Source organism: Microcebus murinus, chromosome 9 (assembly GCF_040939455.1).
Source record: "Microcebus murinus isolate Inina chromosome 9, M.murinus_Inina_mat1.0, whole genome shotgun sequence".
Lineage (NCBI taxonomy): Eukaryota > Metazoa > Chordata > Mammalia > Primates > Cheirogaleidae > Microcebus > Microcebus murinus.
In genome coordinates this window covers 50,257,997-50,272,300 of record NC_134112.1, presented here as the reverse complement: position 1 = coordinate 50,272,300, position 14,304 = coordinate 50,257,997, and the positions used below count along the sequence as shown (strand labels likewise).

The following is a 14,304-nucleotide window of genomic DNA, read 5'->3' as shown; positions in this document are numbered from 1 at the left end:
ACTTAGGAGTTTACATTGTCTCTTCATCAGAAAATGAAATAAGTATTTTCTAACGGGTCCCTTCCTCTCTGTAGTAAGTTTGTAACTTCTTGTTATCCTACAGTTCCTCTAAAGAGAAGCAAATACTCTTACCCTTTCTCTTGCTGCCAAAGGGATAGAAGATTTTGTAAAATTCACTGTTTTGAAAAATCTGCAAATGGGCATATAGGTGCTTTCATTTCACACACACTTTTAAGACTATTCCTGCAGTGACCTTATGAAACTTTTTACAGTCCCTATTATGGGAAGAAAATAAATCATGACTAGCTGCCTGGGAATAAAGCTACAATTTAATAGGTATTACTGGAAGCAATCAACATTAATTAATATTTAAAATAATAAAGATTCCCCCCTAAAGACTTGATTGTAGGCTTGCTATTGTATAACCTTATAATTTTTTTTTAAGATTTTTGTTCAGGATTCGTTTTCAGCAGAAACTTTAAAGGTGACTTGGCAGTTTTGCTGCTATTATTATACAATGAGTTTTGGAGATATTCTTTGAAAACTCAGGTCTGTCTCAATTAGTTTCTAATTTTCTTTTCTCATAGAAATTGGCACTGTCATTTTTAAGGTGATATTTGTCTCCTATGATTACTTATGATTTACTATTATGAATTAGAAGAAAATAGGGAATAGATAAATGTCAAATAGTCAAAAGGCAATGTTGTGAACTATACTCTATAATAAGCTTATTTATTTTAGGATAAATAAAGTTTAACTGGGTTATGCAATACCAGCATCACTATCTTGCTAGAGGTTATGTATTTCCCAGAGATAGAAATATGATCAGGTGTTCCCCAAATTTGTTTGACTGTAGAACCTTTTATTTTACCTGGCACATCTCTCGGGACCACTGTTTCTAAAACTAGAATTTGGGAAAATCTTATTTTCTATAGATCACTTAGCAACCAGTTTTTAAAAAATTATATGTAATGAAATACATAAATCTTGTGTACTTTTCAATGAATTTTGACTTATATACACTTATTTTGAGACATACACCATTTCTATTATCCCAGTAACTTCCTTTGTACCTTTCCCAATCACTGCCTCCCACCTTTGCAATCTCTTTTCTGAGTTTTCTTCTTTTTTTTTTTTACTGTAGATTAGTTTTGTCTGTTGGAGAACTTCATGCAAATGGAATCATATATTATGTCCAGCTCCTTTTGCTTAGCATACGCCTATGAGATTTATGTTGCCAGCAGTAGCAATAGTTCATTCCGTTAAGTTACTCAGTATATTTTATTGTATGAGTACATCACAATTTTTTATCCATTCCTTTGATGAACATTTGGGTTGTTTCCATTTTAGGCTATTATGTATAAAGCAACTATGAATATTGTTGTACAAGTCTTTTGGGGGGCCTCTTATTTTCATTCTCCTGGTAAATACCTAGGAATGACATTGCTGGGTGATAGGGTGTTGGGTGCATGTTTAGCTGTATAAGAGTGTTCGCAAACTTTAGCATGCATCAGAATCACCTGGAGGGCTGGTAACAGATTGCTGGCCCTATCTCAAAAGTTTTTAATTCAGTATGTCATGGGTGGGTTTTGAGAATTTGTATTTCCAACAAGTCCCAGGTAATGATGCTGCTGGTACAGGAACCACTTTGAGAACCACTGTTTTATGAGAAATTGCTGAACCTTTTCTCCCAGTGGTCATATTTGATGCTGTCATCAGCACTGTGTGGGAGTTTTAGTCGCGCTACATCTTGACCAACAATTAGCTGTGTCATTCTTTAATTTTAGCTATTCTGCTGCAATGTGGTGCTATCTCAAGTTGGTTTAAATTTGCATTTTTCTTATGGCTAATGATGTGTAGCATATGCTTATTGGCAATTAATCAGAATTTTTTTGTTACTGAGTTGTAGGAATACTTATATGTTCTGGATATAAGGTATAAGGCCTTTATCAGATATAGTTTCTGAATATTTTCCAAGTCTTTGGCTTGCTCATTCACTTAACTAACGGTGTCTTGTGATGTACAAACGTTTTGATTTTGATGAAGTCTAACATCAGTTTTTATGGTTACTGCTTTCTCTATCCTAAGAAATATTTGCCTGCCTCCAAGTTGTGAAAATAGTCTCCAATGTTTTCTTCTAAAAGCTTTATGGTTTTATTTTTTATGTTTGGATCTACGGTACTCTTCAAATTACTTTTTGTGCATGCTGAAAAGTAGGGATTGAGTTTTTATTTTATCTTATTTTTTGTGTGTGGATATCCAGTTATTCAAACATCATTTGTTGAAAAGTATTTCCTTTCATCATTGAATGCTTTGATGTCTTTGTCAAAATGTATTATTAATAATATGGGTCTCTTCCTTAACTCTATTCTATTTGGGTACCCTTATCATGCTTTTTTGCTTATATTAAGTTTTGAAATCAGGTAGCATAAATCCTCCAATTTTTTTTTTCTTCAGATTTGTTATGGCTATTTTAGGTTCTTTGCCCTTCCATACAAATTTTATAGCCAGCTTGTCAACTTCTACAATTCTTCTGGGGTTTTGATTAGAATTGTATTGAATGCATAGATTAACTGAGGAAAAAGAGACATCAGAACTAAGTTTTCCAGTTCATAGACATAGCATATCTCCTCATTTATTTAGGACTTTTACAATTTCCCCCAGTGTTTGGTTATTTTTAGTGTGGAGGTTATATTATTAATAGTTACCTATTGCTATGTAACAAATTACTCTAAAACTTTGTGGCTTTAAGCAACAAACATTTATTATGTCACAGTTTCTGAGAGTTAGCAACCTGGGTTTGCTTTAGCTGGGTTCCTCTGGCCCAAGGTCTCTGGGATATAATCTCATCTGAAGGCTCAACGATAAAGGATTCGCTTCTAAACTCACTCAGGGCTGTTGTTAGGGCTGAGTCCCTCACCACATGGGCCTCTCTATAGGGCTGCCTGCTCCCCATCGTCTTGGAATAAGGCAGCTAGCTTGTTCCAGAAGAGAGAGAAAGAGAAAATGTTGTATCTTTTTGATGAACTGATCTTTTTATCATTATGAAATAGTGTTCTTTTTCCCTGTTGATATTTATTGCTCAATAGGCATTGAATTTTGTCAAATATTTTTTTCTGCATCTATTGAGATGATCCTATAATGTTCTTCTTGACTCTGTTAACATGGTAAATTGTATAAATTTGTGTTTTTCAATGTGAACTAATTTGCATTCTTAGATAAAGCCCACTTGATTATAGTATTTTTATATATTGTCAAATCTTTCATAATTTTTTTGAAATTACATAGGTTGATAATATAGGGTGATTTTTTCCTATTAGTATAACTCAATCATGTGAAAAGCAAATACATTTTATCACATTTTGGAACAGTGGTATAATTTCAAAGCACTTTTCAGTTTATATAAACAGTACCCAAGAATATTGATAATGGCTCTCCCTTAGTGTTGTGTAGCATTACTTCCATGGGAAGCTCCACATCAGACTCCTTCATGCTATTTAATCAACCATTAAAGTTTTAGTAAATCTATACCACAGGGAATAATTGCAATTTTTCTTTCACTTTGTAGAAAAATCCTCCCTTACAAGTAATCTAATCATATATCCGGAAATGAATCTATATGCATAAACAGTTGATGTATAGTTCTGACCTGCAAGTTAGAAGGAGTTCAGATTTTCACACCTGCTTCTAAGAGCAGACAAAGCCTGAGATAAATTTGATTATGGGCAAAGAGATCTATCAACTAATTGGAAAAAGTTCACTCAAAACATCGGTGTCCTATAATAATTTCTCGGTAAATCATGAACTTGTAAGTGTGTGATTATTCTACTTGCTTCCCATTGCTTCTTTTATTTTGCTGCCTCAAAAGGTTAGTAATGGAAGTGTGAAGGTCAAGTTGGCTATTTAGGAGATTCTTGATAGAGAATGTGATAGTATTTATAGGAGAAATATGAAAAAAATTGAGATAAATTAGAACAGAAATAAAGTTTGAGATTTTATGAATTGTAATTAATCACTATATATTTGGTATTAATATAATATAGTTACTTAGATTAATGTTCTGTGTGAGCATTAAGTACAACATATATAATTCATAAGCAGGAAGGGTAGGTAAAACTTTGATTGCCCTGGATTAAAGAAATCTCACAAATGCACTAAGTTAAATTAATTTAAATTTAATTTTCTTCTAGAATTCCAACAAGTAAACATTACTCCACCAAAATTCATTGTGAAGCCAAGACCAAAGAGGAGTAAACGGCAGGTATGTGTTCACAGGTATATGTCATGATATTTTAAAACACTTGGCTGCCGATCATTTAAATCTACATTAAGTCTCTGTGAGAGAAGGATGAGTACTAGTTCAGGCTTGTGTCAGGCATGGAAAACAGAAAGGGCGGCAGATCTGTAGGAGCTTTAGAAATGGGACCATATTATTTCATAAACTCAAAAAGCATTCAAGATAGTGGTGATAACATGTCTCTTCATCATATTATGTATTAAGAGGCGTCCTGCTTGTGGCATCTCAGGTGCTTTCTACCATAGGCCTCTTTTCTTGCCCACATTTGCCCCACATCATGGAATCTTGTACCAGACATATCCTTGTCTTTATCCCCTTGAAGATAACTCCTTAAGAGTGAATATATTAGGTTTTAAAGTATCACTTGAACTACTTTGGAGTCCAGGATATAAAATCAGGACATAAGTTTTATGCTTGTTCAACTGGATCTTGAACCAGGTAATAATAATAACAACTATTTATATAGTGCTTTAAATCAAATGAAGTAGGTACTATTATTCCCCTTTCACAGAAAGAAAACTGATGGCTCTGACATGTGACAGTGACTTACCCAGAATCATAGAGCTGGTAAATTCTTTAGACAATGTAGTATCTCTGGCCATCAGAATCAAGATGTTATCACCACTGTGGTAGTGGTTTATGTGCGTTGGGATGGGTGCATAAAACCCCAAAAACACAAGATGAAGGAAATCTCTAGTAAGATCAAGCAGTTGAAGGAACCAGGTATCTTCTTTTTATTACTTTGAAATAAAATGACAGATTTTCATTGTGAATAATAATTGCTAAATTATATTGAATACTTACCACATGCATGGCCCTATTGTAAGAATTTTAACTGTATTAATATATTTAATCCTCATAATACCTTATGAGGAAGGTATTATTACAGTGTTTGGGATTTCAAATATTTTTGGATTTTGGAACATTTGCATTATACTTACTGGTTCAGCATCCCTAATCCAAAAATCGAAAATATGAAATGCCCTTTGATCATCATGTAGGAGCTCAAAGAGTTTTGGATTTGGGGGCATTTTGGATTTTTGATTTTTGGATTAGAGATACTCATCCTATCTTATTCTGATTTTACTGATAAAGGACAATGAAGCTTGAGAAGCTTGCCTGTGATAACATAGGGTGACCCAGTGGTGGAGCTGGGATTCTGACCTAGTAAGTCTGGTCTCAGAGAGTGCTTTTAACCACACATGCTCTATATATTGCCTCTTAGAAGCCCATGTGTTTTACAAATGACTGCCATGAACTTTTATATATATATATATATATATAGAGAGAGAGAGAGAGAGAGAGATAGATATTGTGAATACACATACATACACAAATAGATACAGAGACATATATACCTTGAAGCCCAGTTAGATAAAAATAATTATAATCAGTATTTAATTTGAAACACTATTTTTGTGAAGTATTAACTGAGAGAATAGGATAATATTCTTTCGACATGTTCCTTGAAGTTCTTCATAAGCATCTCGACATCCAGTCATTTGCTAAGCAGATAAACCCTTGACTGCTCTTTCTGAGATAGCTGTGGACACGTGGAAGTGAGGTGCTGTAAAACAGTGTGCTCAATATGGCCACTCTCTGACATTAAGAACATGTTGGGACTTATTGGAAAGTTTAGTGTATTAACTAGTAAAGTCTCTCCCACAATTAGCAAAGCAGATCCCATCATCTTAAAAAATCCCTCTCCTTTTTGTTTTAAAAAAAGACTCTTGTCATTGGATGCAATGTACTGTTACTTTTTGGTTTCCAACCTCAGAATTATAGTCTGTTATTCCCTATCAATTTAAGAGATTTTTTTTAAAGAAATTTTTGAGTTTAGGAATGCAATTAGTAACAAACAAAATTCATGTGGAACTTTTTTTTTTTTAGTTAGTTTTAAATGCAGCACTCAAGACATATGTATGTATTGATATAAATTTGATTGTATACCCTCATCACAAAAATGGCCCTTGGACAAGTCAACAAAAGATTTACTGAAAAAATATGTATTGAACCATGGCATAAAGGGAAATGTTAATTTTACAAACTTTCTTTATGATTGTGTTTTAGACTAACTGCAAAGAACAAAGGGAATGGCTGCCTTAGTGGCTCTTGCCTGTAACATTCATTGGTTGTGATTTTGGAGGTAGAGAATATTTGTTGTTGAGCAGAAGCCATCTAGCTATAATAGATAATCCAAGACTGCCTCGGGGGTTCTCAAAGCTATCCTAACAAAGCCCCATTGTCATTTCCCCATTGTCATTTGAAGGATGCCCTGAACCATACCAGAGGAAGGGTATGTCTCAATTCCAGTTTGGAGATTCAAGAATATAAGTGTCAGTCACCTCACTCCTGGTACTTTCTCAGAGATCCTCAGGACCTAAATTAGACTGAAAAGGATACTCTTTATGTATTACTATCTCTAAGAAATACTGTTAAATTAAAATAGTCTGAATGCAGAAGACAGTAAAATAAATGAAAGTACAACATAAAGTATATATTCATATTTAATTTTTTATGCATAAATATTTCTGGACTCGCTGTACCCATTGTGAGGGAAGGAGTAGGAAATGGGTAGAGTGGGGAGACCAGAGGCGAAAGGGAAGCCTTTCATCCTATGGCATTTTATACTTCTTTAATTTTTTGAAACATGTAAATTTTATTACCTCAGAAACTAAGTAAATTAAAATTTTTTTTAAATGCCAAAGGAATAAAAAGGGGAATTTTGTTGATTTCTTCAGTATTTTTTAGTTTTTCACAGCACAGTTTAGAGGGCTTATTTTGGTGCCGTTTCCTTTACTATGTTGCAGCTTCGTCGATATCCTCGTAATGTGGAAGAAGAAACCAAATACATTGAACTGATGATTGTGAATGATCATCTCATGGTAGGATTTACTTTTGTTTTTTTTTTTTAACTTTTGTCCATGCCTAGAGTAAAACTGGTGGGTGCAAAAATATGTTTAGAAGAAACAAGAAGCCCATCAAGTTATAACCTGGAGAAAGTATTTGTGTAACCAAACATATTTGTTAACCAGCAACAACGTGCAAGTAGGAAATATTCTTAGGTGAAGGTAACTAGCAATAATTTTTGAGGTTCCAAAAATATTTTTGTGGCTCATAATGCTACTCTTTGAATTTGCTTAATATAGGTACTACTAATATTTGACTCTCTACTTACTAAAATGACAGTGTTTAAGAAAAGTGGAAATTTCTATTTTATATTGAAAAAGTTAAGTGAGGCACCAATTATGTGACACTTTAGTTTGTTCATCGTTATCCTGATAAAAGCAATTTTCCTCTTTCTTGCCATGCAAAAAAAAAAAAAAAACACATGGAAATGTTCACATGGCTAAGCAGTGAAGATTAGTATAAAAATTCAGCAAAACTTCCTTCTTGAGTCAAATTATTTCAACCCATAGTGTGTATATTCAATTCATGGGCACATTGCAATCAGTATGGTCACATTCATAACACAGCAGTGAATTATAATGCTAATTGTTCCACATAACTATAGTTTTAAACTAAAAATGTTCAGTGATACACATTGCTGAATTTTACTTAATTTCAGGTACAAGTACATTTTAATTTACTTTGAATGATTTGAGGGGAAAATGTCATCTATGTATATATAATCAAATAAATAATATTGGTCTTTATTATTGCTCATTAGAATAATAACAACAATACAGTCAGGATTGAGTGCTGCTTCCTTGGTCAGTCTAGGTTTAAATTTTATTGTTCTACTTATTTGAATCCAGTGAGTGTTACTGTTCCCTGGGATTTTTATAAAATAATCTCTAAAAACATACATTTTGAACACTTTAGATAGTCATAAATTCAGATGTCTATAGACATACGTAGACAGAAAACACAAGTGAAACGAACCAGGTAAGTATAAGACAATAGGGAGGAGTGAGGCCTGTGGTGAAAGAGAAGGTACATGGTGCCTAAAGGGAGCAGCTGCCTCTCAGTACTTGCCAGTTATTACCACGTGGGGATGCCAATTTTAAGTGAGGCCAGAAATGATTGATATGTCTTGATTTTTAAAGTACCATAGAGGCCAAACAAAAGACATATAATTATGTGGTCCACATCTAGCCTATAGGCCACCTTTTTGTGACCTTTATCTTAGGTAAAGTCTTATAGAACTTGGAAATTTTTATACTTTTAGCAGTATTCACATTCATTTTTTCTGGCTATACTCCTACTTGGATTTGTGTGCCTTGCAGTTCATAGATGGCTTTCATGTGTTGTATCATTCTGAATAATAATCCTGATAAAAATAAACCTGTGAAATGGAGTATTTTTTACTTCATCTCCCAGATGAGTAAACTGAGGCCTCAAGCTTTTAAGAGCCTTGCCTCAAGCTCCACAGCAGATAAAGAACTTGGTCTCAACTTTGACAGTTTTCACTTGTTTTCTTTTGCTTTCAGTTTAAAAAACATCGGCTTTCTGTTGTACATACTAATACCTATGCGAAATCTGTGGTGAACATGGCAGATTTAGTAAGTATCAAGCTAATTCAATGTTGCCCTAGAGGAATTTGATCTCCTGGTTGTTAATAGAATGGATAAAATGGTTCTTATATTTTCACTGCTCTAAGTTTCACTTTAGCCAAGGTATCCTGTAAGTCCCTGGTGCCCTTGCAGTTGACTTTATTGACTTTGATCTCTGGCTGGGAAGAGGAAGTGGTGAAGGTTATCTATCCACAGATTTGCCTGAAATTCCTTCCTGTGTCTTTCACACCATAAAGATAAAGGTTGAGTCATATCTCCCGAAAAGATACTCACAGTGACTTTTAGTGTTGGTGAACTAAGAGTACCATAGTTGTGCCTTTTTCAAGAGTGCCTGGTGCTGTGGCAATAATGCAACTAAATAATTCCACTGTACTTCCGTATTTTCCTAATCTTCCTTGGGCAAAGCTATGCTGGTACCTTCTCCACAAGTTTAATCAGAGCCAGTCAGGATGTATAGAAATTATTTCATCTTCATTGTTTCACATTTTGCTAGGGAAACCAAGCACGTACAAATTCTTTTTCCAGGGTGATGTAAAATGGACTCAGGGGAACCTTGAGTAGGGTGCAAATATTTGTCAAAAAGGGATCATTTGTTTCTATAAAAAGTACTCTGTTCTTTGGGTATTACTCCTAAAACAATTTGATTCTGTTACTCAAGGGAAATTAGAAAAATAATTATCTCCCTTCAAAGCAGTAATGTTTCTTACCTTTAACTAAAGCTCAAGAAGTTCCCATGAAAGGAGCTTTATAGTCCTGTTCATAAATGATTTTACTTCACCACATGTACGGCTGATATGTTCATTTTATTAATATACTAGATATATAAAGACCAACTTAAGACCAGGATAGTATTGGTTGCCATGGAAACCTGGGCGGCTGACAACAAGTTTGCCATATCTGAAAATCCATTGATCACCCTACGTGAGTTTATGAAATACAGGAGGGATTTTATCAAAGAGAAAAGCGATGCAGTTCACCTTTTTTCGTACGTAACTTTTGCAATGATTTATCACTTTTTTTGATTACATGTTGAATGCTCTATTACTTGTGACTGAAATGTATCCTTTCTACTACATAACACAATTAGGATTTGACATGGCAGATACATTTGGAAGAAGTTTTAAAGTATAGGTTGTTTGAAGTTGTCATGAAAATGTAAGAGATTTAATTCTGAGTTATTACTGCGTGCCTGTTTTAATTTTTCAAGAGATTTAATCAGAGCATTTACTGAATAAAAGTACTACTAATGCCGGGCAAGGTGGCTCACGCCTGTAATCCTAGCTCTCTGGGAAGCCGAGGCGGGCGGATTGCTCGAGGTCAGGAGTTCAAAACCAGCCTGAGCAAGAGCGAGACCCCGTTTCTACTATAAATAGAAAGAAATTAATTGGCCAACTAATATATATAGAAAAAATTAGCCGGGCATGGTGGCACATGCCTGTAGTCCCAGCCACTTGGGAGGCTGAGGCAGAAGGATTGCTTGAGCCCAGGAGTTTGAGGTTGCTGTGAGCTAGGCTAACGCCATGACACTCACTCTAGCCTGGGCAACAAAGCAAGACTCTGTCCCTCCAAAAAAAAAAAAAAAAAAAAAGTACTACTAATACTCATATAGCATATTTGTAACAACAGATAAATTATATTCCTTAACGTTGCCATCTTTTAAATGTTAACATTGTCTCTGTTTTTGCTTCTCAGGTGAGAGCTTAGTATTTCTGGAGTTTACTTTTAATTTTTTCTCTCTTTTTTTGGTAGCATACATATTATAATAGCAAGTTATATATAGTAGCATTTTTAAAACTTACTGTCTAAAGTCAAAACTATTGAAGAAATAATTGAAGGAGAAGATGTTATTTGGGGGAAACTTTTTATTTTCATATAATTTCAAACTTAGAGAAAAGTTGCAAGAATACTACAAGGAAATTACATATGTCATTTATCCAGATTTATCAATTATTCACATTTCCCTTGTTTGTTCTATGATTTTCTTCCTCCCTCCTTCCTTTCTTATATCCATTGATGTATCTATCAATTTTTTTCTTTTTCTTGAACCTTTTGAGGGTAAGTTGAAGACACTGGGCATTTACTACTAAATACTTCAGTGTGTATTCTCTAAGAATAAAGGGATTCTCTTATTTAACCATAGTAAATTATTAAAACCAGAAAATTTAAAATCAACACAATACTTTCATGTCATTTGCAGTCTAAATATTCAAATTTTACAAATTATCTTTTATAGCTAATTTTTCCCTATCCAGATCCAGCTGAGGATCACACATTGCATTTAATCATCATGTCTCTTTAGTCTCCCTTAATCTGAAAGATTTCTTCAGATCTTGTCTATTTTTAACTTAACACGTTTCAAGAGTATAGGCCAGTTATTTATTTTATAGACTGACCCTCATTGTGGGAATGTCTGATGTCTTCCCATTATGAGATTCAAGTTATGTGTTTTTGATACCATAGAAGTGATTTGTGTCTCTTTCTCTGAGTATGTCATATCAGCAATTCTTTTTTAACAGGTATACTTCAATTTAAATTATTTATTATGTGGGAAAACATCCCTCAGAAACCTTTTTCTTTGGTTATGTGTGGAAACAATTTTCACATTCTCCCCTTACTTTGTGAATGTAGTGTGTAGAAATTTTATGTACATTGAGAAAATAAATGTGGTACAATAATAATGACAGGTGCTATGATGTTTGAGCTGTGAGCAGTAAGCATTTTTCATTTCCTTTTCTAAAAGGGGAAGTCAATTTGAGAGTAGCCGGAGCGGGGCAGCTTATATTGGTGGGATTTGCTCGTTGCTGAAAGGAGGAGGCGTGAATGAAGTAGGTGTGAACATCTGTACAATACCAAGTGGTATGACGGCTGAAAATGTTTTCCTGATATTTAAGAGTTTATTTCTCAGTATTCCATATAACTCCAGATATTAGGTTATTACATTAACAATCAATATAGTTATTAATATTGTAAGTGACCAGAGGACAGAATAGGGAAATAATGCAAGATAATATGTGATAAATCTGTTCATGTTCTACTTAGAATAATTTCCAGATTAAGCTATTTATAGATTATATATAGAGAATCTTTACCTTCATTGAAAATAGACCCTATTTATTACTTCAAATGATTTTCCAGAGAATTGAGTAATTCCCTGAAGCATTGGGTTGTCATGTTACAACCCAATTGAATATTTTCTTCTTTCCTCAGTATTTGACAAAGTTTTTGAGAGGAAGAAATAGAATGACTTTTTCAAAGAATTCCCTTTACTACTAACACACTAAACCCGACGTAAGTGATCTAAAAGAAAAATACTCGAATCTTTGGAAGGCTACATATTGAAAGAAATATCCTCAGTTCTTATTTCTATTGGCCAAAGATCATCACTACTTGCTGTCACTCATTCCATTAGTTTTTGAAGCCACATTCTATTCCATTTGGAGGTACTTTCAGGAGTGCAAGTAGACACGTAAAGATGAATAAATTACAAATAATTTTTACACATGTATTTTTATTTTGTATTAACTAGAAGAATGTTTCAATCATTTATAAGAATTAAGATCTTCAGGAATGTCACTGGTGAAATTTGTACTCAGAATTAGATTTCAGTTACCAAACCCAAAAGTTGATGATTCACTGGCTTCTAGTCTTCCCTATAAGGCCTAATCAAACATGGGTTTATTTCTTCCTACTTCTTCCCAGCTGCATGTTCTGCACTAGCTACAATAGGTTTAGCCTCTGCTAAAGAAAATGTTCAGAAATTTCTTATTTTCAATTATATTGTAATATTTTTCTCTGGCCCATCTTAAGTGAAATACAATTTGCATTTACATATATTTTCTTTTTGTTTTTCAGTTTGGGAAAACTGATTTAATGGCAGTTACACTTGCCCAGTCATTAGCCCATAATATTGGTATTATCTCAGACAAAAGAAAGCTAGCAAGTGGTAAGTTTTAGTACACGTGCGATTTAGTTGTATTTAAAATAGACTATCTGGAAATATTTTGGAGAATGATATTCTTTGATTCAGATTCTTATACTATAAGAATGTCTACGGCACTCACTCTAGCCTGGGCAACAAAGTGAGACTCTGTCTCAAAAAAAAAAAAAAAAAAAAAAAAAAAAAAAAAAAGTCCAAATAAAGAGCCAGAGCACAAAATACTGTCTTTAAAAGTAATACAAGGGAATATTTACACTCTAGATGAAAATTTCTTCATGTATAACCATTTAAAGCCTAGTAAGGTCAGGTGCAGTGGCTCATGCATATAATCCCAGCATTTTGAGAGGCCAAGGCAGGATCACATGAGGCCAGGAGTTTGATATTAGTCTAGGCAACATAACAAGACTCTGTCTCTACACAAACAAACAAACAAACAAACAAAAACCTAGCCAGATGTGGTGTGTACCTGTAGCCTAGCTACTTGAAATGCTGAGGCAGGGGGATGCCTTGAGCCCAGGACTTTGAGGCTTCATTGAGCTATGTTTGTGCTGCTGTACTCCAGCTTGGGTGACAGAGTGAGACCTTGTCACTAAAACCAACAACAACAACAAGGTGGGCATGATGGCTCTCATGCCTATAATCCTAGCATTTTGGGAGGCTGAGGCAAGAGGATAGCGTGAGGCTACAAGTTTGATACCAACCTGGGCAACTTAGTAAGACCCCCATCTCTACAAAAAATAGAAAAATTAGCTTGGCATGGTAGCTACGCGTCTGTAATCCTAGCTACTTGGGAGGCTGAGGCAGGAAGATTGTATGAGCCCTGGAGTTTGAGGTTGCTGTGAGCTATCATGATGCCACTGAGCTCTAGCCTGGGCAACAGAGTGAGACCCTGTCTCAAAAGAAGAAAAACAAAACGAAACAAAACAACAACAAAATCTGTGTAATAAGAAATTGATCATTGAATTTAACCTAAAGGGAAAAATAAGCTCAGTTTGGTGATTTTAAAGGGTCTAGTAGAGAATCCTGGGCATATAGGTTTCAGGCATACTGTTTTATTGTGGTTTATTTAAAATTTTTCTAAGTATGGCCACAGAAGTAGAACTTCCCTATCAGGATCAGACCTGATAAAAAGCTTAGTGAAATACGGACGTTAGTAAAATATGCAAAGTGTAGCATCTGGGAAGAATATCTTTTCCCAACTAGGTAAAGTTACTTCACCATGAATGGTCAAATACTCTCTATTTAGAGTAAAAATTTGATTATAAACATATTTATTTCATTATTTTAGTAATATTATAAATATGATTTTTAAAATAATACTATTTATAGAATATCCATTATATGCCAGATGATTGAATGCCAGTATCACCTACCTAGGTACTCATTTAATTCTCAAGATAATTCTACAAGGCACTCATTTTTAGTCTCATTTTACAGATGAAGTGAATAGATCTTAAAAGGATAATGTCTCTAAGAATATACAGATATTCAGCGGCAAGCCCAGGTTTTGAACCCAGATATTTCTAATTCTGAAGCTGTTCTCCTAATAACCA

General features: G+C 34.2%; 1 protein-coding gene across 10 annotated transcripts in view; it reads left to right on the top strand.

The window, feature by feature from the left end:
• ADAM22 (ADAM metallopeptidase domain 22) overlaps nucleotides 1-14,304 on the top strand; it is a 203,987-nt gene that overhangs the window by 132,381 nt on the left and 57,302 nt on the right. For all 10 annotated transcript variants that reach the window (XM_012779568.2, XM_012779567.2, XM_012779572.2 and 7 more), the window contains exons 8-13: nucleotides 4,191-4,261; nucleotides 7,108-7,182; nucleotides 8,731-8,802; nucleotides 9,633-9,799; nucleotides 11,555-11,639; nucleotides 12,667-12,757. In XM_012779568.2, the coding sequence (XP_012635022.2) occupies nucleotides 4,191-4,261; nucleotides 7,108-7,182; nucleotides 8,731-8,802; nucleotides 9,633-9,799; nucleotides 11,555-11,639; nucleotides 12,667-12,757 (561 nt within the window). The remainder of the gene's footprint in view (nucleotides 1-4,190; nucleotides 4,262-7,107; nucleotides 7,183-8,730; nucleotides 8,803-9,632; nucleotides 9,800-11,554; nucleotides 11,640-12,666; nucleotides 12,758-14,304) is intronic.